The sequence below is a fragment of the Oncorhynchus masou genome, chromosome 12 (assembly GCF_036934945.1).
Source record: "Oncorhynchus masou masou isolate Uvic2021 chromosome 12, UVic_Omas_1.1, whole genome shotgun sequence".
Lineage (NCBI taxonomy): Eukaryota > Metazoa > Chordata > Actinopteri > Salmoniformes > Salmonidae > Oncorhynchus > Oncorhynchus masou.
Window position 1 is genome coordinate 76,907,465 of NC_088223.1, and position 22,869 is coordinate 76,930,333.

General features: G+C 42.4%; 1 protein-coding gene across 2 annotated transcripts; it reads right to left on the reverse strand.

Moving 5' to 3' along the window:
* Positions 1-1,040: 1,040 nt before the first annotated feature.
* On the reverse strand, positions 1,041-22,066 carry LOC135550838 (serine/arginine-rich splicing factor 7-like). Of its 2 annotated transcripts, none has more exons than XM_064981984.1 (7): positions 21,939-22,066; positions 18,533-18,761; positions 18,231-18,413; positions 17,995-18,063; positions 7,459-7,611; positions 1,887-1,997; positions 1,041-1,463 (listed from the first exon to the last, which is right to left on the reverse strand). In XM_064981984.1, exons 2-7 carry the CDS (start codon positions 18,751-18,753, stop codon positions 1,412-1,414), a joined length of 789 nt encoding a protein of 262 aa, XP_064838056.1. In that variant the 5' UTR covers positions 18,754-18,761; positions 21,939-22,066; the 3' UTR covers positions 1,041-1,411. The 2 variants fall into 2 exon arrangements, with proteins under 2 accessions (XP_064838056.1, XP_064838057.1); XM_064981985.1 differs by having other exon boundaries at positions 7,459-7,608; positions 21,939-22,065.
* Between the last annotated feature and the right edge of the window lie 803 nt (positions 22,067-22,869).

Genomic DNA, 22,869 nt, shown 5'->3' on the forward strand with positions numbered 1-22,869 from the left:
GTCCTGTTGAAATATTAGATTATATATTGTAAAAACAACTGGAGGATTGATTAAAAAAATTTAAAAAAACTTGTGACATGTTTCTACAAACTTTACGGATACTTTGGAATATGTCGTCTGACCGGACGTGACTGCTCGAGCCTGTGGATTTCTGAACATAACACGCCAACCAAATGGAGGTATTTTGGATTTAAAAAAAAAAATCTTTATGGAACATTTGTGTAACTAGGAGTCTCGTGAGTGCAAACATCCGAAGACCAAAGGTAAGCGATTCATTTTATTGCTTTTCTGATTTGTGACCAATCTACTTGTCTGCTAGCTGTTTAATGTTTTGTCTGCTGAAAGAGATGTCCTTACATAAACGCTTGATATGCTTTCGCGGGAAAGGTTTTTTGAAATCTGACACGCCAGGTGGATTAACAACAAGCAAAACTGTTTTTCTATATTGCACTTGTGATTTCATGAAAATTTAATATTTTTAGTAATTTAATTTGGCGCTCTACAATTCAGCGGATGTTGACGAAAATGACCCCGCTAACGGGATGGGTGCATCAAGAAGTTAAGAACAAATTCTTATTTACAATGACGGCCTAGGAACAGTGGATTAACTGCCTTGTTCTTGGGCAGAACAGATTTTTACCTTGTCAGCTCAGGGATTCGATCGAGCAACCATTCAGTTACTAGCCCAATGCTCTCACCACTAGGCTACCTGCCACCCCAAAATTATACAAATATTTGATTTAGAAATATATTTCAAAAAGGTTACAAAATTACTATACATTGAAGCCTAAACGACAATGTAAATCTCAAACAATTAGCCTTCAATTTGAACATGCTATTTTTGAACTGTCTGCATAGTTTGCCTGACAATTGAATCCAACTACTAAATACACTGACATCAGGTATTGTTTAAATGTGATTCATAATGATTCTGATCCCAATTAGATAATTTAATTGAAAAGTTACATCCAAGTTTTAAAATACTTTGAGGCAATGGTGAGTAGTTACAACCACTTGGACCATGAATTAGATCACTAATGTTAGTGTAAAGATCAATTTTATTAAAAAGATCCCGCCATTCACATTGAAAATGAAATAAAACCAAATCATTTAGCTTTAAAAAAAGAAATTGACAAACTAGAGTAAAACGCACAGAATGCAAAAAAAGATTTAAAAAAATACTGTAAAACGAGCTATTGAAATGTACATGATGGAAAAAGGAGTTTGGGAATCCTTTGTACATACAGATGAAATAATGGCAAAGCCAGAGGATGAAAAGCAAGGGATAAATTAAAAAAATGACAGGAGAAAGAAATCAAATAGATAGACAAAGGTGTAAAATGGCTTCAAGCCCCGAGGCAAACGGGGACAGCGGAACAGGAGAGGGCAGGGAGCGGTCTCACCCCCATGGTCAGTCAGCATCAGGAGTGGGGCTTTTCCTCTGGCTCGGAGACCTGGATCGACTGAAACAAGGGATGAAGACCGTTAGCATTTTCAGTGGAGCACGACCTTCGAAACAAAGCTAGAAAATTAGCATAGCTATTCCTTCAGCATAGTGCACCAGGCAGTGTGGAGAGCACTCAAACCACTAATCCTAATTTAATATATCATTGTGTTTAGATACAGGGGACAAAAATGGTAGAAACTGATAGCTGAACAAGCAACTGGAAATCCCAATAACTACACAATAGCGAGTAATCTGGGATAAAAACTGGAAAGAGACTACATCGGTGGTGCAGAAGATGGGAAAACCAGTTCAGACAGGTGATCAATTTTGACCAGTTGAATTTAACTGTCTTCAGTACTACATGCATGAATAAAAAAGTCTTACATCAATGCCACATGAAAGAAAAAAGTGTAGGGGTGTGAAGATTGAAGTTCAATACCTGTCCCTCTTGGTGGTGGCTGAGCGGGATTTGGACCGGGAGCGAGATCTGGAGACGCTGCGCGCCCTGGGGCGGGACACGGACCGGGAGCGGGAGCGAGATCGGGAGCGGCTGCAGAGGAAACAGCATGGTGGTCAGTAGGCAAGGAGGGGACTAAATCCTCATTGCAATACTGGTTATTTTTTGTACTGGCACCCAATTTCATTCCACTTCAAGCAATAGCTAAGTTTCCGTCAATTCGTCAGATTTACACAAATACACTGCTCAAAAAAATAAAAGGGAACACTAAATTAACATCCTAGATCTGAATGATTGAAACATTCTAATTAAATAATTTTTTCTTTGACAACAAAATCACAACAATTATCAATGGAAATGAAATGTATCAACCCATGGAGGTCTGGATTGAGAGTCACACTCAAAATGAAAGTGGAAAACTACAGTACAGGCTGATCCAACGTTGATGTAATGTCCTTAAAACAAGTCAAAATGAGGCTCAGTAGTGTGTGTGGCCTCCACGTGCCTGTATGACCTCCCTACAACGCCTGGGCATGCTCCTGATGAGGTGGCGGATGGTCTCCTGAGGGATCTCCTCCCAGACCTGAACTAAAGCATCCGCCAACTCCTGGACAGTCTGTGGTGCAACGTGGCGTTCGTGGATGGAGCGAGACATGTCCCAAATGTGCTCAATTGGATTCAGGTCTGGGGAACGGGCGGGCCAGTCCATAGCATCAATGCCTTCCTCTTGCAGGAACTGCTGACACACTCCAGCCACATGAGGTCTAGCATTGTCTTGCATTAGGAGGAACCCAGGGCCAACCGCACCAGCATATGGTCTCACAAGGGGTCTGAGGATCTCATCTCGGTACTTAATGGCAGTCAGGCTACCTCTGGCGAGCACATGGAGGGCTGTGCGGCCCCCCCAAAAAATGCAACCCCACACCATGACTGACCCACCGCCAAACCGGTCATGCTGGAGGATGTTGCAGGCAGCAAAACGTTCTCCACGGCGTCTCCAGACTGTCACATGTGCTCAGTGTGAACCTGCTGTAATCTGTGAGGAGCACAGGGCGCCAGTGGCGAATTTTCCAATCTTGGTGTTCTCTGGCAAATGCCAAACGTCATGCCCGGTGTTGGGCTGTAAGCACAATCCCCACCTGTGGACGTCGGGCCCTCATACCACCCTCATGGAGTCTTTCTGACCGTTTGAGCAGACACGTGCGCATTTGTGGCCTGCTGGAGGTCATTTTGCAGGGCTCTGGCAGTACTCCTCCTTTCACAAAGGCGGAGGTAGCAGTCCCGCTGCTGGGTTGTTGCCCTCCTACGGCCTCCTCCACGTCTCCTGATGTACTGGCCTGTCTCCTGGTAGCGCCTCCATGCTCTGGACACTACGCTGACAGACACAGCAAACCTTCTTGCCACAACTCGCATTGATGTGCCATCCTGGATGAGCTGCACTACCTGAGCCACTTGTGTGGGTTGTAGACTCCGTCTCATGCTACCACTAGAGTGAAAGCACCGCCAGCATTCAGTAGTGACCAAAACATCAGCCAGGAAGCATAGGAAATGAGAAGTGGTCTGTGGTCACTACCTGCAGAACCACTCCTTTATTGGGGGTGTCTTGCTAATTGCCTATAAATTCTACCTGTTGTCTATTCCATTTGCACAACAGCATGTGAAATTTATTGTCAATCAGTGTTGCTTCTTAAATGGACAGTTTGATTTTACAGAAGTGTGATTGACTTGGAGTTACATTGTGTTGTTTAAGTGTTCCCTTTATTTTTTTGAGCAGTGTATAATATTGTCATTTTACCAACAGGTGTTGTCATCAAACTGGCTTCTTGTGAATAAAAGGTTGTGCGTAATGACAGTGCATTTTTAGTGCACTGTCAACTTTTATTTATTGAAAAAAAAAAAAAAAAATCCATCCCATATATTTTTTTACTTTGTCAATGGTTTTTGCACAAAAATTCTGCGATAAACAAATGCACACTTGTCTTGATATGCACTCTAGCAAACAGTTTACAGATACAGTGCAGAGGGTAGGCTACATGAGATTATGGATAAGAGGAAGATCATTTGTAGTGGTCAATTGGCAGCCAAACACAGATGACCCATCTATTGGAAAGGAGCATCAAGCTTATCACGATGCACTCTTTCATCCACCTTGTGAAATTAATCCCAATTTATTGAAACTGTAGCCTAATATAGTGTGCACGCTTTTTTAAGTTTGAGGACCACACCACCGCAACATTGTTATTCTATCAAAAATGGCTAAGAGGGCGCCTTGAGCTTCGATAAAACATTTCAGGATTCTTCGTTTTTTTCTAGTGTTGCTCAAATTTCCTTAGTTTGTTTCGTGCATTACTACTCTCACACACACACACACACGTAGAAATTTTGGAATACGAATCGCTGGGTACTCACTGTCCACCTGACCTCAAAGAAAATCCTGAGACAACAGAACAATAGACAAGCTTCTTCGGCGAGGAGCTGAGGTGCTTGCTACCAGAGTAGGCAGAAAAGAAGCCTAACGGCGGGGCAGACGTGGCGGGGTCTTAATCTCACTAAGATGCTGGGCAACCAGTCTTTCATTACAGATTAATTGACGACAGCTCAGCGTTCAACACCATAATGCCCTCAAAGCTCATCACTAATCTGTCATTCTGCCCCTGAACAAGGCAGTTAACCCACTGTTCCTAGGCTGTCATTGAAAATAAGAATTTGTTCTTAACTGACTAGCCTACTTAAATAAAGGTAAAATAAAATATAATCAATGCGGTGCATATTAATTTATTGAGTCACAGCCTACTTCGCCAAACGGGTGATGATTAAACAAGCGCATTCGCAAAAAAAAAAGCAGTCGTTGCACCAGTGTACCTAACACAAACCCCAATGCATTTCTTAAAATCAATACACAAGCATATTTTTATTACCTGCACATTTAGTTAAATTCATGTTAGCAGGCAATATTATTTTAACTAGGGAAATTGTGCCACTTCTCTTGTTCTGTGCAAGCAGAGTCAGGGTATATGCAGCAGTTTGAGTCTCCTGGCTCATTGCAAACTGTAACAAAGACCGTAATGAATTTGCCAGAATTTTACATAATTATGACATAACGTTGAAGGTTGTGCAATGTAACAGCAATATTTAGACTTAGGGATACCACCAGTTTGATAAAATACGGAACGGTTCCGTATTTTACTGAAACAAACATTGTTTTCAAAATGTTTTCCAGATTTGACCATATTAAGCCTATGATTTGATAGAGCAGTCTGAGCGGTGGTAGGTAGCAGCAGGCTCGTAAGCATTCGTTCAAACAGCACTTTCCTGCGTTTGCCAGCAGCTCTTCGCTGTGCTTCAAGCATTGCGCTGTTTATGACCTCTAGCCCATCAACTCTCGAGATTAGGCTGGCAATACTATAGTGCCTATAAGAAGATCCAATAGTCAAAGGTATATGAAATACAAATGGTATAGAGAGATAGTCCTATAACTACAACCTAAACTTCTTAACTGGGAATATTGAAGACTGTTAAAAGGAACCACCAGCTTTCATGTTCTGAGCAAGGAACATAAACGTTAGCTTTATGTAGGTAGCACATATTGCACTTTTACTTTTCACCAACAGTTTTTGTAATATTTAAACCAAATATAATCCATTAATTATTTGAGACTAAATTGATTTTATTCATGTATTATATTAAGTTAAAATAGGTGTTCATTGTTCATTCAGTATTGTTTTAATTGTCATTACAAAATACAATTTTTTTATATACAACATTTAAAAATATATATATTTTTAAACAATTTAAAAGTGTTTGTCCCCCCCCCCATCTAATTATTTTTTTTAAATGGCCGAATCGGTATCGGCTTTTTATGGTCCTCCAATAAACCGGTATCAGCATTGAAAAATCATAATCGGTCTACCTCTACAAGATGTCCACTATCATACCTGTGCACAAGGGAAGGAAAGTTAACCAACAATGACTACCGACCAGTAGCATGCACTTCCACCATCAGTGCTTCGAGAGGCTAGTCAAAGACCATATCACTTCCTCCCTCCTTTCCAATTTGCCTACCGCCCTGACAGTTCCACAGACAACGCCATTGCTCTGCACACTGCCCTTACCCACTTGGACTAAATAAATGCATGTTAAAATGTTCATTGACTACAGCTCGGTCTTCAACACCATAGTGCCCTATAATGGGGCGGCAGGTAGCCTAGTGATTAGAGCGTTGGACAAGTAACCGAAAGGTTGCAAATCTGTCATTCTGCCCCTGAACAAGGCAGTTAACACACTGCTCCTAGGCCGTCATTGAAAATAAGAATTTGTTCTTACCTGACTTCCCTAGTTTAAAAAAGTAAATAAAAATAAGCCCATTACAAAGCTCAGAACCCTGGGTCTGAACTCCTCCCTTTGCCACTGAGTCCTGGACTTCTTGACGGGCCACCCCTGGCCTGTCCCTGAGGACCCTCAGTTTTCTACAGGCGTACCAGAGATCATACTGTTGGACTGCATCATAGCCTGGTACAGCAACTCCACCGCTGTGGACCGCAAGGCTCTTCAGAGAGTGATACGTGCAGCCGAACGCACCATTGGGTGCCCTACAGGACACCTACACCAGGTGCCACAGGAAGATCATCAGGGACACCAGCCCACGCCCTGTTCTCCCCGCTTCATCACTCAGATGCAGGCAGTACAGGAGCATGATGCTAAAAACCGAACCACTGGCCAATAGTTTCTACCCTCAGGCTGCTGAATAGCCACCCCTAGTCAGCTCTCCCGCCATGGACATTTCTCTCCTGCTCCACCTATGGTCATTCCACCCACCAACAGCATTTACTCTGCCTCCACCCCAATGGACACATTCATTCATCATTGCCTCAGTTATTATTATGTATAGTGTTATTTATATAGTTCATTTTATAACCATTTACATTATTTTATTTCACTAGTCCTGCACGTTGGAGCTCAAAGCCTAATATTTTCATTTTACCTGCAACTCTGTACGTGACCGTAAGACAATCTGAAACAATTGCACAAGAAATTGTTTACGCCTCAATTCACCGCATAATCTAACCACCAACAACAAAATACCCACCCTCGTCTAGCGTATTTTGTTTTGCCGACATTTAACAATTTTAGTTTCCATCAGGGTTTCTTTATCCAACAGGTACTTTACTCAAAATAGTTGAATGGAAACTTGGTTATTGGCATACATTCAACATATAGCAATTATCCGGTCTTCTAGTCAGATTGTAGATTAGGTCTACTTTAAACCGTGCCAAAGTCCTATATTATTCTCCCAAGGAATAGATTTCACCAGTAAGCTGCCTCTGCCATGACAGTACAGCCTTGGGTGCAATATAGGTTGGTTTTCAACATTGATGAAAACCCCTTAATTAAAGGGGGCAGTGGCGACACTACACAAAATGAAAGTAGCACTTACAATCAATTTTTTATCAGTCATTACTTTCAGTTGCATAATCTGTCTCAGTAAGAGCTGGACGATGGGCCTACCATGTTGAAAGACCACTTCATTACTGACTATCGTGTATGTGAGCCTTACCTTGCTGCTCTGCGCACTGGACTTCTGGACGACCTGCGCACTGGACTTCTGGACGACCTGCGCACTGGACTTCTGGACGACCTGCGCACTGGACTTCTGGACGACCTGCGCACTGGACTTCTGGACTTGGAACGTGCTGGGGACCCAGATCTACTGTGCAAAGACAATACCCTCAGCATCATCATGTCATCTATTCAAAGCTGCTCTATCCACTATAAGCAAACTAAGGGTTTGGTGCCTATAGTGCCTTTAATTAAACTCCTTGACTTGATCTACTTTGTGTTACAGCCTGAATTTAATATGGATTAAATTGCAATTGTATCTCTGACCTACACACAATACCCCATGTCGAAGTGGAATCATGTTTTTATTATTAATAAAAAATAATAATATTGAGTCAATAGGTATTCAACCCTGTTAATGGCAAGCCTAAATAGGTTCTGGAGAAAGAAAATGTGGTTAACAATTCACATAATATATTGCATGGACTCACTGAAATTAGTGTGTACCATGTTTTTTTTTAATGACTACCTCAGCTGTTTAAAAAAACACCCAATAATAGCGTAGAATTTCAAATCGATTCAACCACAAAGACCAAGGAGTTTTTCCAATGCCTCGTAAAGGGCACCTATTGGTAGATGGGGGAAAAAAAGAAAAAAAAGCAGACATTGAATAACCCGTTGAGCATGGAGAAGTCCTTAATTACACTTTGGATGGTGTATCAATACACCCCGTCACTACAAAAATACACAATTGCCGGAAAGGAAGGAAACCGCTTAGGGATTTCACCATGAAGCCAAACAGTCGAGTTTTATGGCTGTGATGGGCGAAAACTGAGGATGGATCAACATTGTAGTTACTCCACAATACTATCCTAATGGACAGTGAAAAGGAAGCCTACACAAAATAAAAAATATTCCAAAACATGCATCATGTTAGCAATAAGGCACTAAAGTAAAACTTGCAAAAGATGTGGCAGAGAAATTAATTTCATGTCCTGAATACAAAGCGTCATCTTCAAGACGAATCCAACTCAACACAGAGTACCACTTCATATTTTCAAGCATAGTGGTGGCTGCATCATGTTATGGGTATGCTTGTCATCGGCAAGGACTATTCAGGACTATAAAAAGCGTGTAGTTGATTTTAAAATTCCCAAAGGGCATTCTTACCTGGTGACCTATTTTTAGAATTTTGTGTACAGAACCCTGATATAGGTAGGTAGTATTCTAGGCAATTGGAAAATACGAATTGGGTGTAGAGCCACCTAGGCAACAGAAGGTCCGTAATGACACGAGGTATCTGCAGTACCAATATAAACTAGGTCCATAATGACACGAGGTATCAGTGGCTACCACAAAGACTATCAGTGGACACTACCTATGTAAACTAACTGAAAGGAGATAGCAGGAAGGGGAGTCAGATCTACGCACATCTAGGTCTGGTTATCCAACGAAGGAGGGAAGCCTAATACAGCGGCGTGAGATACGAGATAATGTCAAAATAACAAGGAACAGAAAAATAGGCAGCTGACTAGGGATTTACGATCCCTGGAAAATAGCTTGTAGTTTTTTTTATTTATTTTACCTTTATTTAACTAGGCAAGTCAGTTAAGAACAAATTCTTATTTTCAATGACGGCCTAGGAACAGTGGGTTAACTGCTTGTTCAGGGGCAGAACGACATATTTGTACCTTGTCAGCTCGGGGGTTTGAACTTGAAACCTTCCGGTTACTAGTCCAACACTAACCACTAGAGTGGGTGAGACCTAATGTCCGATCGAAAGACCTCTATAGATAAAGTTTCAAGAAAGGAAAAACACACAGGTTAAGAGAATACACAATAGTAAAGGACTATAGCAATTGAGTAAAAGATTAAGAGACACAGATAGTGCAGGAGAGCCACTATAGTAATTGGATAACGGGAAAAGAGCAGATACATAGGTCATAGAAATACAGATTGTGAGAATAAGCATAGTAACTACAAAGTTTTACTAACGATGGGCAGTAAATCCTCAAAGGATGTCCAGGAATTAACTGGGGATGAGAGGTAAATCTAATGCCCAAAATGGAGAAAGTACGAATGAGAGACGCCAAGATGTAGAAAAATTTGAATGAATGATAAGGTAGATACATAAGAAGTGTGTAGATAGTCATGGGAAACAGCAGGTCGAGGGTTAAATACCTGGCTGTCTGAATCCCGGAAAAGAAGGTAAGGCGGCAAGCGTAGAAAGGGTGAGAGAAAGTTACAAGACGGATATCAGCAGGGGGAAAAATTATGTGCGTGTGAGACCTAATAACTTATCAAAAGTCATAATAGGCCTCCTGGGTGGCGCAGTGGTTAAGGGCGCTGTACTGCAGCGCCAGCTGTGCCATCAGAGTCCCTGGGTTCACGCCCAGGCTCATTCGTAATAGCTTGTTTAGGTTAAATTGAGTAATGAATTCATTCTAAATAATAGCAAGGCGATTTCGATGTAATACGGTGTCTGTTGCCTAAATTATCTGCTGGAATAACTTGAGAATGGAGTCGTATTTAAATTACTGGATTATAGAAGAGACAGTTACCCAAATTTAATGAATTTTAAATAATAGTGGAGAGATAATTGTGATAGAGTTATGCCCATCGAATTGTGTTTTTATTCTTATGGATTGACTGACACTTGACAGAGAATTGTTACAGGATAGCCAAGAACGAACTCCCCAGGGAGAATTGGACATGTGGAAAATGAAAGGGACGATCCTACAAGACAAGGTCAGACATAAGGATATTTTACCAATCTTATTTAAGTCATTGTTTAGATATGCGACAATATTGATACATGGCAACCGGGGGGATAGTGGAGCAGGTTGTAGAGCAGGTTAGGACACACTTTGTGGCCTATGTGATCATGAACCCTATGTGATAATGAACTACTTAAAAAAGTATATATATATATACACATACACCGTAATTTCCGGACTATAAGCCGCTACTTTTTTCCCACGCGTTGAACCTCGCGGTTTATACAATGACGCGGCTAATTTATGGATTTTTCCCGCTTTCACAAGATTCATGCCGCCAAAAAACTGAGCACCGTCACATGTGACGTAAATCAGGCACGCCCAAACTTCCCATCATTCTGATTACGGTAGTCATCTTGTTACCCTCATCATGGCAAAGACACGGAGAAATGCATATGATGCAGCTTTCAAGTTGAAGGCGATCGATCTGGCCGTTGGAAAGGGAAATAGAGCTGCTGACAGCGTGGAGCATTGTCAAAAAATTCACTATCAACGGGTTTCGAAAGGCTGGTCTGCTGCGTGTTGAAGAGGGCAGCGATCCAATTCTGAGGCTTTTCAACTCCGACACCGGAGGAGATGACTTCAGTGGTTTCAGTGCACAGGAGGAGGAAGATAGTGACCAATGACTTTCTTGGTAGGCTACTGTTTAATTTTTGTTACAAGCCGTGTTTCGTAACCTCTTGAAACTCCCCCATCCCGGATCCGGGATCGTGACTAAAGCCTCATTAGCATAACGCAACGTTAACGATTTCTGAAAATCGCAAATAAAATGAAAATAATGCACCTGCTCTCAAGCTTAGCCTTTTCTTAAAAACACTGTCATCTCAGATTTTCAAAATATGCTTTTGAACCATAGCAAATCACTAATTTGTGTAAGAGTATGCTAAGCTAGCTTAGCATTTTGAGTAGCATTTAGCACGCAACATTTTCACAAAAACCAGATAAATAAAATCATTTACCTTTGAAGAGCTTTGGATGTTTTCAATGAGGAGACTCTCAGTTACATAGCAAATGTGCAGTTTTTCCTGGGAGCGTCTTTGTGTAGGAGAAATCGCTCCGTTTTGTACATCACATTTGGCTACCAAAAATAACCGATTCAGTCACCTACAACGTAAAACTTTTTCCGAATTAACTCCATAATATCGACCGAAACATGGCAAACGTTGTTTGGAATCAATCCTCAAGGTGTTTTTTCACATATCTCTTCATTGATATATCGTTCGTGGAAGCCTGCATTCTTCTCTGAATTCTGTGGAAAAATACTTGCAGCTGACTTTTTGCGCACCAATTTCGGCGCAGGACACCGGGCGGACACCTGGTAAATGTGGTCTCTTATGGTCAATCTTCCAATGATATGCCTACAAATACGTCACAATGCTGCAGACACCTTGGGGAAACGACAGAAAGGGCAGACTTACTCCTCTCGCATTCACAGCCATATAAGGAGACAATGGAAAACAGAGCCTCAAAAATCCTGCTCATTTCCTGGATGCCGTCTCATCTTGGTTTTGCCTATAGCTCACGTTCTAGGGCACGCACAGAGAATATCTTTGCAGTTCTGGACACGTCAGTGTTTTCTTTCCAAAGCTACCAATTATATGCATAGTCGAGCATCTTTTTGTGACAAAATATTGCGCTTAAAACGGGCACGTCTTTTTATCCAAAAATGATATAGCGCCCCCAGAGTTTCAACAGGTTAAAGCCTATTTATTTTTGTTACAAGCCTGTTTCGTTTAAAGGCTGTGTAAAGTTAACTTGTTTCAATGTACCGGTAGGCACCTGCGGCTTATAGACATGTGCGGCTTATTTATGTACAACATACATATTTTTTAATAATTCAGTGGGTGCGGTTTATATTCAGGTGCAGTATAGTCCAGTAATTATTATATAAATATAGCAAATGGGTAGAAGCGTTCCCAACTTACTTGGTGGACACGATTATGGGAGCTAAAATATTCGGTCAAGATATTATCCCTAGAGTTGGTTTACTAGGATCTATGTCTTCAAATAATGGATGATATTTTAGCTAATCAGGTAGAACAAATAGATGGCTAGAGTTAGGGACCAGAACAGGTAGACAGAAGTTGAAGATATACTAGCAGAACACATGAGAAGACTGTCTTGATACTCCCCATCCCGGATCGTGAATAAAGCCTCAGGCTCATTAGCATAACGCAACGTTAACGATTTCTGAAAATCGCAAATAAAATGAAAATAATGCGCCTGCTCTCAAGCTTAGCCTTTTCTTAACACTGTCATCTCAGATTTTCAAAATATGCTTTTGAACCATAGCAAATCACTAATTTGTGTAAGAGTATGCTAAGCTAGCTTAGCATTTTGAGTAGCATTTAGCACGCAACATTTTCACAAAAACCAGATAACCAAATAAATAAAGTCATTTACCTTTGAAGAGCTTCGGATGTTTTCAATGAGGAGACTCTCAGTTACATAGCAAATGTTCAGTTTTTCCTGAAAGAATCTTTGTGTAGGAGAAAATCACATTTGGCTACCGAAACAAACCGAAAATTCAGTCACCAAAACGTCAAACCTTTTCCGAATTAACTCCATAATATCGACCGAAACATGGCAAACGTTGTTTAGAATCAATCCTCAAGGTGTTTTTTCACATATCTCTTCATTGATATGCAGTTCGTGGAAGCCTGCTTTCCCCTCAGAATCGCATGGAAAAATACCAGCAGCTGAAAAAGACACACCAATTTCGACGGAGGACACTGGGCGGACACCTGGAAAATGTAGTCTCTTATGGTCAATCTTTCAATGATATGCCTACAAATACGTCACAATGCTGCAGACACCTTGGGGAAACGACAGAAAGGGCAGGCTCATTCCTCTCGCATTCACAGCCATATAAGGAGACAATGGAAAACGGAGCCTCAAAAATCCTGCTGGTTTCCTGGTTGCCGTTTCATCTTGGTTTTGCCTGTAGCTCCCGTTCTAGGGCACCCACAGACAATATCTTTGCAGTTCTGGAAAATTCAGTGTTTTCTTTCCAAAGCTATCAATTATATGCATAGTCGAGCATCTTTTTGTGACAAAATATCTTGTTTAAAACGGGAACGTTTTTCATCCAAAAATGAAATTGCGCCCCCAGAGTTTCAAGAGGTTAACCAAACCCATATGTCCCAAGATTGTGTCCAACAGGTGAATTACAGGAAATTCACTCAATCCAACCAGGAGACTGGGTGTGGATCCAGTCCCTGAGGAGAATAGCCAGGAAGCAGCCCCGTCGGGAAGGCCCATAGCAGGTTCTGTTAAACCACTGCCTTTTCCATTAGAATAGCTGAGAGTCACTTGGGTCCACGTTACCCACTGCAAGAAAATATGTACACATGTAAGCACTGATGATCACACACACAGAGTTAGGAGAAGAACCAAGTACCAACAGGGTCCGGGGGTTACCTCCTTAACGAAGAATTCCTATCCCGACCGTTCATCACTGTGGGTGATACTAGAAGTGTGAGTATGGGGTGGTACCTAGCAGACCAACTATGGACAGAAACCCCTTAGAAACCTCTGATACATCCAGATCCACCACCAGCGGGTACTAATTATAGGACGTCATTGATAAAAAGTAAAAGACAAACTATATAATACACTGATGAGTGTCTTACAGAACAAGGAGTCAAAGAAGATCAATATGTAGGATTTAAGGTAAACATTAAGCAATTCCCTAGGAAAGCAAATAACTTTATAGGGATTGGGTTGGCCAGATTGACGTACTCGGCCAACCCACCTCGGTTCACTTTAACTCCGGATGAGTACCAGTGTTATAGATACAAGAATGGCACTGACCTAAGTTTGGAAGTACAGGAGACAATTCATAACCTCACAGCACCTATAACTGATGTAAGGTGGGCCCGTACCAGCAAAGGATGCATACGACAGAAACTACCAAAAAGGGTGGTCAGGAACTTGCACCCCGGTGTTATTGGTCCAACCAGTTCGAGTTAGTCAGAGGCCAGTTATAGGAGGCTAAAGTAGGCACAGGAGGAGTTTTGACCAGGATGGGAGTTTAGATGGATGCTATTGGCATCTTCAGGGAAGTTCCAGATGAAGAAAATAGGTGAAGGCTTTACCACTACATTATTTTGGTGGTGGACAATAAATAAAAATGTGGATTGGATTAATGACTATACTATCTACTATATATCTACTATAATCAGAGATTTATGAATGATACTGGGGATGCAGTAAAGGGGTTCTCTTGACCAATTATCCGCCACTTCCCTCATGACCTGGTAAAATAGACTGACTCTCGATATGTTAATTGGCAGAAAAAGGCGGGTAGGTAGAATGATTGGGGTTCATTGCTGTACGTTTATTTTTTGATAACACAGCTCCAGACAGATCAGTGACCAAGGCCCTGGCTGGTTTAACCACATTGGCTCACAAATTAGCAGAGAACTCTGGGGTGGATAATTCTCTTACAAATTGGTTTGACAGTATGTTTGGGAAATGGAAAAATGTCATCATCACTGTTGTGGGCAACTTTCACCTGTATGAGTGTGTTGGTTCTGTGTGGATGTTGTTGATTCCGTGTATGAGAGGTTTGATCACCAGGACTCTGGAGAGGTCAGTAACGCAACAGATTGTGAGGTACGGACCGATTCCGAGCTCCGGTCAGTGGGATGACGAATACAGGCCTAGGAGATGGCTCCGTTTCTTTTAACTACAAGGAGCCTATGTTGGATGAGACTATTTTTAATGTTTAGACAGGATTTTTATTACAATCTTCATAAACAAACAGGAAGCGTTATAATTGGATTTAGGCTTATAACAGTCATTGATGAATATCGAATATACATACATGTATTGGTTTGAAATATTCTTGGATACCATTTATGTCTCAATATAGTGTTTGATGTATTAGTGTGTATTATTTAGTCATTAAGGGTGGATTGTTAAAGTGATTTAAATGTTTTAAACCATTTTGAAAAGAAGGTTGACGACATCCGATCCTCGTTTGCTAAGTCAAACGACACCGCTGGTTCTGCTCACACTGCCCTACCCTGTGCTCTGACCTCTTTCTCCCCTCTCTCTCCAGATGAAATCTCGCTTCTTGTGACGGCCGGCCGCCCAACAACCTGCCCGCTTGACCCTATCCCCTCCTCTCCTCCAGACCATTTCCGGAGACCTTCTCCCTTACCTCACCTCGCTCATCAACTCATCCCTGACCGCTGGCTACGTCCCTTCCGTCTTCAAGAGAGCGAGAGTTGCACCCCTTCTGAAAAAACCTACACTCGATCCCTCCGATGTCAACAACTACAGACCAGTATCCCTTCTTTCTTTTCTCTCCAAAACTCTTGAACGTGCCGTCCTTGGCCAGCTCTCCCGCTATCTCTCTCAGAATGACCTTCTTGATCCAAATCAGTCAGGTTTCAAGACTAGTCATTCAACTGAGACTGCTCTTCTCTGTATCACGGAGGCGCTCCGCACTGCTAAAGCTAACTCTCGCTCCTCTGCTCTCATCCTTCTAGACCTATCGGCTGCCTTCGATACTGTGAACCATCAGATCCTCCTCTCCACCCTCTCCGAGTTGGGCATCTCCGGCGCGGCCCACGCTTGGATTGCGTCCTACCTGACAGGTCGCTCCTACCAGGTGGCGTGGCGAGAATCTGTCTCCTCGCCACGCGCTCTCACCACTGGTGTCCCCCAGGGCTCTGTTCTAGGCCCTCTCCTATTCTCGCTATACACCAAGTCACTTGGCTCTGTCATAACCTCACATGGTCTCTCCTATCATTGCTATGCAGACGACACACAATTAATCTTCTCCTTTCCCCCTTCTGATGACCAGGTGGCGAATCGCATCTCTGCATGTCTGGCAGACATATCAGTGTGGATGACGGATCACCACCTCAAGCTGAACCTCGGCAAGACGGAGCTGCTCTTCCTCCCGGGGAAGGACTGCCCGTTCCATGATCTCGCCATCACGGTTGACAACTCCATTGTGTCCTCCTCCCAGAGCGCTAAGAACCTTGGCGTGATCCTGGACAACACCCTGTCGTTCTCAACTAACATCAAGGCGGTGGCCCGTTCCTGTAGGTTCATGCTCTACAACATCCGCAGAGTACGACCCTGCCTCACACAGGAAGCGGCGCAGGTCCTAATCCAGGCACTTGTCATCTCCCGTCTGGATTACTGCAACTCGCTGTTGGCTGGGCTCCCTGCCTGTGCCATTAAACCCCTACAACTCATCCATAACGCCGCAGCCCGTCTGGTGTTCAACCTTCCCAAGTTCTCTCACGTCACCCCGCTCCTCCGCTCTCTCCACTGGCTTCCAGTGGAGCTACAAGACCATGGTGCTTGCCTACGGAGCTGTGAGGGGAACGGCACCGCAGTACCTCCAGGCTCTGATCAGGCCCTACACCCAAACAAGGGCACTGCGTTCATCCACCTCTGGCCTGCTCGCCTCCCTACCACTGAGGAAGTACAGTTCCCGCTCAGCCCAGTCAAAACTGTTCGCTGCTCTGGCCCCTCAATGGTGGAACAAACTCCCTCACGACGCCAGGACAGCGGAGTCAATCACCACCTTCCGGAGACACCTGAAACCCCACCTCTTCAAGGAATACCTAGGATAGGATAAAGTAATCCTTCTCACCCCCCCCCTTAATGATTTAGATGCACTATTGTAAAGTGGCTGTTCCACTGGATGTCAGAAGGTGAATTCACCAATTTGTAAGTCGCTCTGGATAAGAGCGTCTGCTAAATGACTTAAATGTAAATGGTAAATGTAAATGTTGAAAGATTAAATAATTCCACTCAGAAACCTTATAACTGTATGAAATTGATTAGAATCATACAATTATCTGATGTTTTTTTTGTTGCAGTTTGTCAGTAAAAAAAATATATATATATATATGCGAGTGTAGTTTTAGTCAGAATTAGGGTAAAACAATATCTGTACAATATGTCTTTATAGTATCTTAAACAGACTGCCTGAGCAAAATTCAGCGCCGACCTGAATTTGGGAGAAGACAGGGAGTACTTCTCAAGGTCTCCCTAATCTTTGTCGGCTGGGTAGCGATACAGTATGTGCATAGGATACCTACTGTTTGTGTGTGAAAGTATGTACGCAGGATACCTACTGTTTGTGTGTGAAAGTAAGTGCGTAAGGAGCCAGTATAAAATGAATGGTTTTGTACAACGGACTAGCACTCTCGTGAATAAACATTTTGCCTATCATAGCTGAGCCCCAGTCTGTTTCATTCAACCAAAATCTTACAAATTATGGGTTGCAGACTGAGTAGTTTATTAACGTTGAGAACAATTCTCATGACAAGTTTCTTCCACTTTGACAGAGTATTGTGTAGATCGTTGACAAAAAAAGGACAATTAAATCTATTTTAATCCCACAACTTAGAAAAATCGAGGGGTGTGAACACTTCCTGAAGGCACTCTAGTTGGGATGATAGCTACAAACTAAGTCAGAAAAAATACAATAAAGAGAAAAATATTTTCACCAATTTCTGCAGTAGATTAAGTCTTACCTGTTTTTGCACTTTGAGTATGATGGGGATTTATAACGCCTAGTGGCGGGAGATAAGGGAACTCAAAGCTATTAACAGCAATTAAGAGAACACTGATCTGAATCAGTCAGGTAGGTCTCTTCGAATTTTAGACAGGTTCGAGTTCGGCTAGAACAAGAACTGATCAAATAAAGAGACCAAGTCTTTCAAAAGATAGAGTCAAGATAGAGTCAACTTGCAGGGGTCCTTTTGTGACACAGAACCACTCACCGGTCGCGGCCGTTGCTTCGGCTGCGTGAGCGGTAACGCCTTCCCCTGGACCTTGACCGCGAGCGGGACCTGCGAGAGGATCATTGATCAAATATGTGCAGTAGAAAGGTGTAGCATTTAAAGACATGTATGATGCCTCCACAAAAAGTACATTCTCTTGGAGCCACCATGACGTTGAATGTCATTCAACAAAAGCGACATTCCAATAACAGTGGGGAAGACCACCTCTACACTACCTGCTGCGGCGGCCACCACCCCTCTTGCTAAAGCGATAGCAGTCATATGCATAATGGCCATTCTCGCCACATTGGTAGCAGCGGTCGTTGGGGTCGAAGTGCCGGCGGCTGGGGCGGTCGTGGCGTGACTTGCGAGACATACCGGTTGACAACTCCACTCTTATGCGGGCACCACAGAGCACTCTGAAACATGACAATGGTTTAAGAATAGATGGCATTTTGGGGCATACATTGATTGGATTCAAAGGGCTCAATCTATACTGTGCTGCTGCTGTAAGCAATTCAACCGCACGTGTACTCACTTGCCGTCCATGCCCTTTGTCGCATCCTCAGCATCTCTGGGATCTTCGTACTCGACAAAGGCAAAACCAGGTGGGTTCCTGGCCACCCAGACACTGCGCAAAGGTCCATAGTAGCTGAACGCCCGTTCCAACTCCCCCTTGGCAGCACCATTGCCTAGGTCACCTACATAGACCTTGCAGTCAGTGTTGCGCGAGGAGCTTCGTGATGACGAGTAGGACATCTTAAAAGCTGAAACCAGATAAAGGAGTGGCAAACAGACATTGAAGCACCATGCAGATCTCAAACTAGCATGGCCTTTTGAAGTGGGTAGGAAATAATCACTAACTCATCATTTTATGAAAATATTGAATTTATCTAGAAGCTCATGTTATGGGAACACCCTGTCAACAATGAAATAGTTTCAGCGCAAGCTGCAAAGAGGCAAAATCAAGGCGAGCTAGCTACAACATTAGCTAACATTAAAAGGCAACTGCACTTGGCCTCTTATTAAATATAAAAACAAATGTGTGGCTGGAAACAGCCCGATGTCTTGATTTAGATTTGGCTAATTAAGAAATGCTGTGTGTTAGATTGATGTGTGTGTTTGCAGGTGGCATGAGTTGCTGGTGTGCAACCGTGGCTAAGTTGTTTTTTACTTTGAATCGCCGGGGCTAGTCAGGGACTGTCAATAAATTACACAGTAAATTATAATATTTTCATGTTGCACACCGTTTAGTTCTCAAACGCTTTCAATATTTGTATAAGAATATCTGCAATTTCTAGTTGGTTTGAGGTTAAGGCATTAAAATTTGGAGTGCTAGAGGCGTCACTTCAGACACCCTGGTGTGAATCCAGGCTGTATCACAACTGCCGTGATTGGGAGTCCCATTGGGCGGCGCACAAGTCGCCCAGCGTCGTCCGGGTTTGGCCGGTGTATGCCGTCATCGTAAATAATAATTTGTTCTCAACTGACTTGCCTAGTTAGATAAAGGTCACACACACCAAATTGATCACTATTTGTGTGCTGCCAGCAGGTTTGAATCAAACCCAACCAGGGTTGCTATATTAGCAGCTTTCGCGCCAAATTAGGCTACTTTGAAAAGTATGTTGCGGGTGAAAATGTATTGGTGGCGGGTTTTTGAGCTACGTCAAAATTCCAGTGCGGCCATCATGGCATTGAATTATTATTTATTTTATCTGTGCCCTGCTACTACTGACTATCAGGAAGTGAGGCAGGTGGTTGCTAAGAATGAGAGGGCTGTGTGTGTGTTGAGAAAGCGCTGCAGCAGAGTCAAGTATTCGAGACCAGCAGCACAAGTTGCTTCCTGACCACCCACAGTCCTACCAATCATTATTAGAGCCTACACAGCTGGGGAAATAAAATGAGAAATAATCACCCAACAGTTCCAGAGAGAGAATTTAATATTGTGCTTTCTCTCTGGGTATGCTATATAGTCAGGGACGGTCCAAACAGACTCAAGGACAGCCCTGGGACGATAGATCCAAAATTCATACAACTAGGCCCACTGTACATAAAACATATTTTTAAAAAGCAATGAGGCTGATGCAACAGATCAGAACGTTTAGCTTAAAATGTTGATATCAACTATTTTTTTCTTCACATTACAAGCACAGCAATGCACACACAGGAGTACTTTCATTGTTGCAGAGTTTAAAATATCCATACAAATTTTTGAAAGAGGGGAGATCTACAGATGCAACAAGAGTTACTAAAATGACTACGATTGTGAATGCCGACTGCCTTCACTCAGATTGCAAAGTGGGCAACGTGCGCCGGCCTTTCTCTCAGCTTGTGACCATTTGATCTGAAGAACCCGTGCCTCAATGACATCACCAGAACCAAGACTTTAGACATTAATGTGAATTATCCTACATTATAATTGTAAAACATGACCGCTGTTTAGCCTGTATGCATGTAATTAAACGTCTCAAGTTTGGTTACATTTCTGGCATATCACTCATGTAAGCGTCGCTGTGGACATGAGGCTGTAAGTAGCCAATAAAACCCAGGCTATACTTTTACATGTAGTCAAATTGTGTACATTTATGCAAAATAGATTTAAGTATTATTCCAATGTTGGTATTTTAGGTGCAATATTTTTAATGTCAATTGCTGGCTCAGTTGACATACCCATTTATCAATTTCAGTAGTAGGCTACCAGTAAACATGTTTTTTTTTTGGTACTGGTCATCTTCAGTTTGGGATGTTTTAAATTGCACTTTGGGATGATGGTGGAAAAAAGTTTGCCTCAAGCCCTGTATGTAGCACTAGCTAACCAACATTGGCTAGAAAGTTGAAGCCAGGAGAGAGAGGAACAGATTAACTTCATTACTGGCTATAAAATTGTCGTAGTAGTGACCGAATAGTAGTATAATAAAACTTGATGTACTGGACTCACAATGGAAAGTAGAGGGACGAGAGCCATCTAGCTCCAGAGGGATTGTGACTGGGGAAAAATAAAATAAAAATCAAGCTGCCTACAGCCACATGAATGTAAAATGTTTTATTTAATAAAAGCAAACTGTTGGGGCTTTTCGATTTTTATACTCCAGTTTAAAAATCGATTTTAAAGCAATGTGCCTTGTTACACCATTTCAATGTTTTCTTAACCATTCCCTATAATCATTCATATCGTTCAGATTAAATAATGTATCTGACGAACCAATATCAGAAAGGGCGAAATGCTGAGAACCAGGTAAATTAATTTTACCAGTTGTGTTAGAATTGTCATTATGGAGATACATTATGGATAAATGTGGGAACTCCTCTCTAGCAGCGAAAAATGCTGGCCTCGTTCTCAGGCCTTGTGGGCGGACTTTGAGTAACTAGCTGGTCAGCCAAGCATGTACTTTTTGATAACCACAACGTTAACTAACAACTGTAACTAATGTATTACAAGTAACAGTAATTAGTTACTACGGGTAAATGTGTAATTAAGCCGGGACCAATGCACACAATTAGCTCGCTTCCTTGCACCAGTGTGTGTCGTACAAAAAAGTGCGCGTACTGCGCTGGTTAGAAATGATAGGCCGCACATTGGTTTCATACGGCTTTGTTCACCAAATAAGGCTATTACAAGTAGGATAAATATCACGATATAAAAACACAGACTGCTTTAAATTTACCCCAAGCATGTTTGATATCCTAAATTTGCTTTAAAACAATTTGTCGAAAACGCAGCTTGGACCACCATATTCAATGGCTGCCATATTCACTTGATGCAGAGAGCTATGCTAACACTAGCCGCCTCAACTCAGCGAGTGAATGAACATCGTTTCCCGGTTGGCCTCAGACGTCAGCTGAAAACACGAGTAAGAAAATGTGATTCTTTTTAAGAGTTTATACATTTAATTAATGTCGTCTTTATTTCCTTAGCATAGTTACAAATCAATCCGGGCACTCACCTTTTCCAGGTCCACCTTTCCCGTATTGACCTAGCTGTTAGCTCTTCACACAGAGCAGCAGCACGTTTTACAGATAACCCAGAGAAGGAAATACCGCCAGCCTTCCCTGGCCAACCGGAGAGCGCTTCTTCTTTCGGTTTCAAGGAGGAGGGATTTCCTCAATAGTAACATCCCATTGGTTCCTACAAACACTATGCACGGTTTCCACTAGATGGTGCAGATACAAACTCAAAATTGGTATAAAAATTTATGGGGGGAAAAAAAATGGAACGAGTGACGATTACTAGTCATGGTAAATACTACCGACACGTCACATGCCAATTATACATTAATGTTGAATGGACTATTCCACAAGTAAACAAAATGGACTATTAAAATAAACTGGTGGATGGATGAATGAAACATTTTACACAATTGGGTCTGGCTCCAGCCTAGCCCTTGAACATGACTCGAGCTTGAGGTAGTCACCTCATACAAGTACTTGGGAGTATGGCTAGAAGGTGCACTGTCCTTCTCGCAGCACATATCAAAACTACAGGCTAAAGTTAAATCTAGACTTGGTTTCCTCTATCGTAATCACTCCTCTTTCACCCAGCTGCCAAACTAATCCCGATTCAGATGACCATCCTACCCATGCTAGATTACGGAGACATAATTTATAGATCGGCAGGTATGCTCTCGAGCGCCTAGATGTTCTCTACCATTTGGCCATCAGATTTGCCACCAATGCTCCTTATAGGACACATCACTGCACTCTATACCTGTCCGTAAACTGGTCATCTCTGTATACCCGTTGCAAGACCCACTGGTTGATGCTTATTTATAAAACCCTCTTAGGCCCCCCTCCCTATTTGAGATATCTACGACAGCCCTCATCCTCCACATACAACACCCGTTCTGTCAGTCACATTCTGTTAAAGTTCCCCAAAGC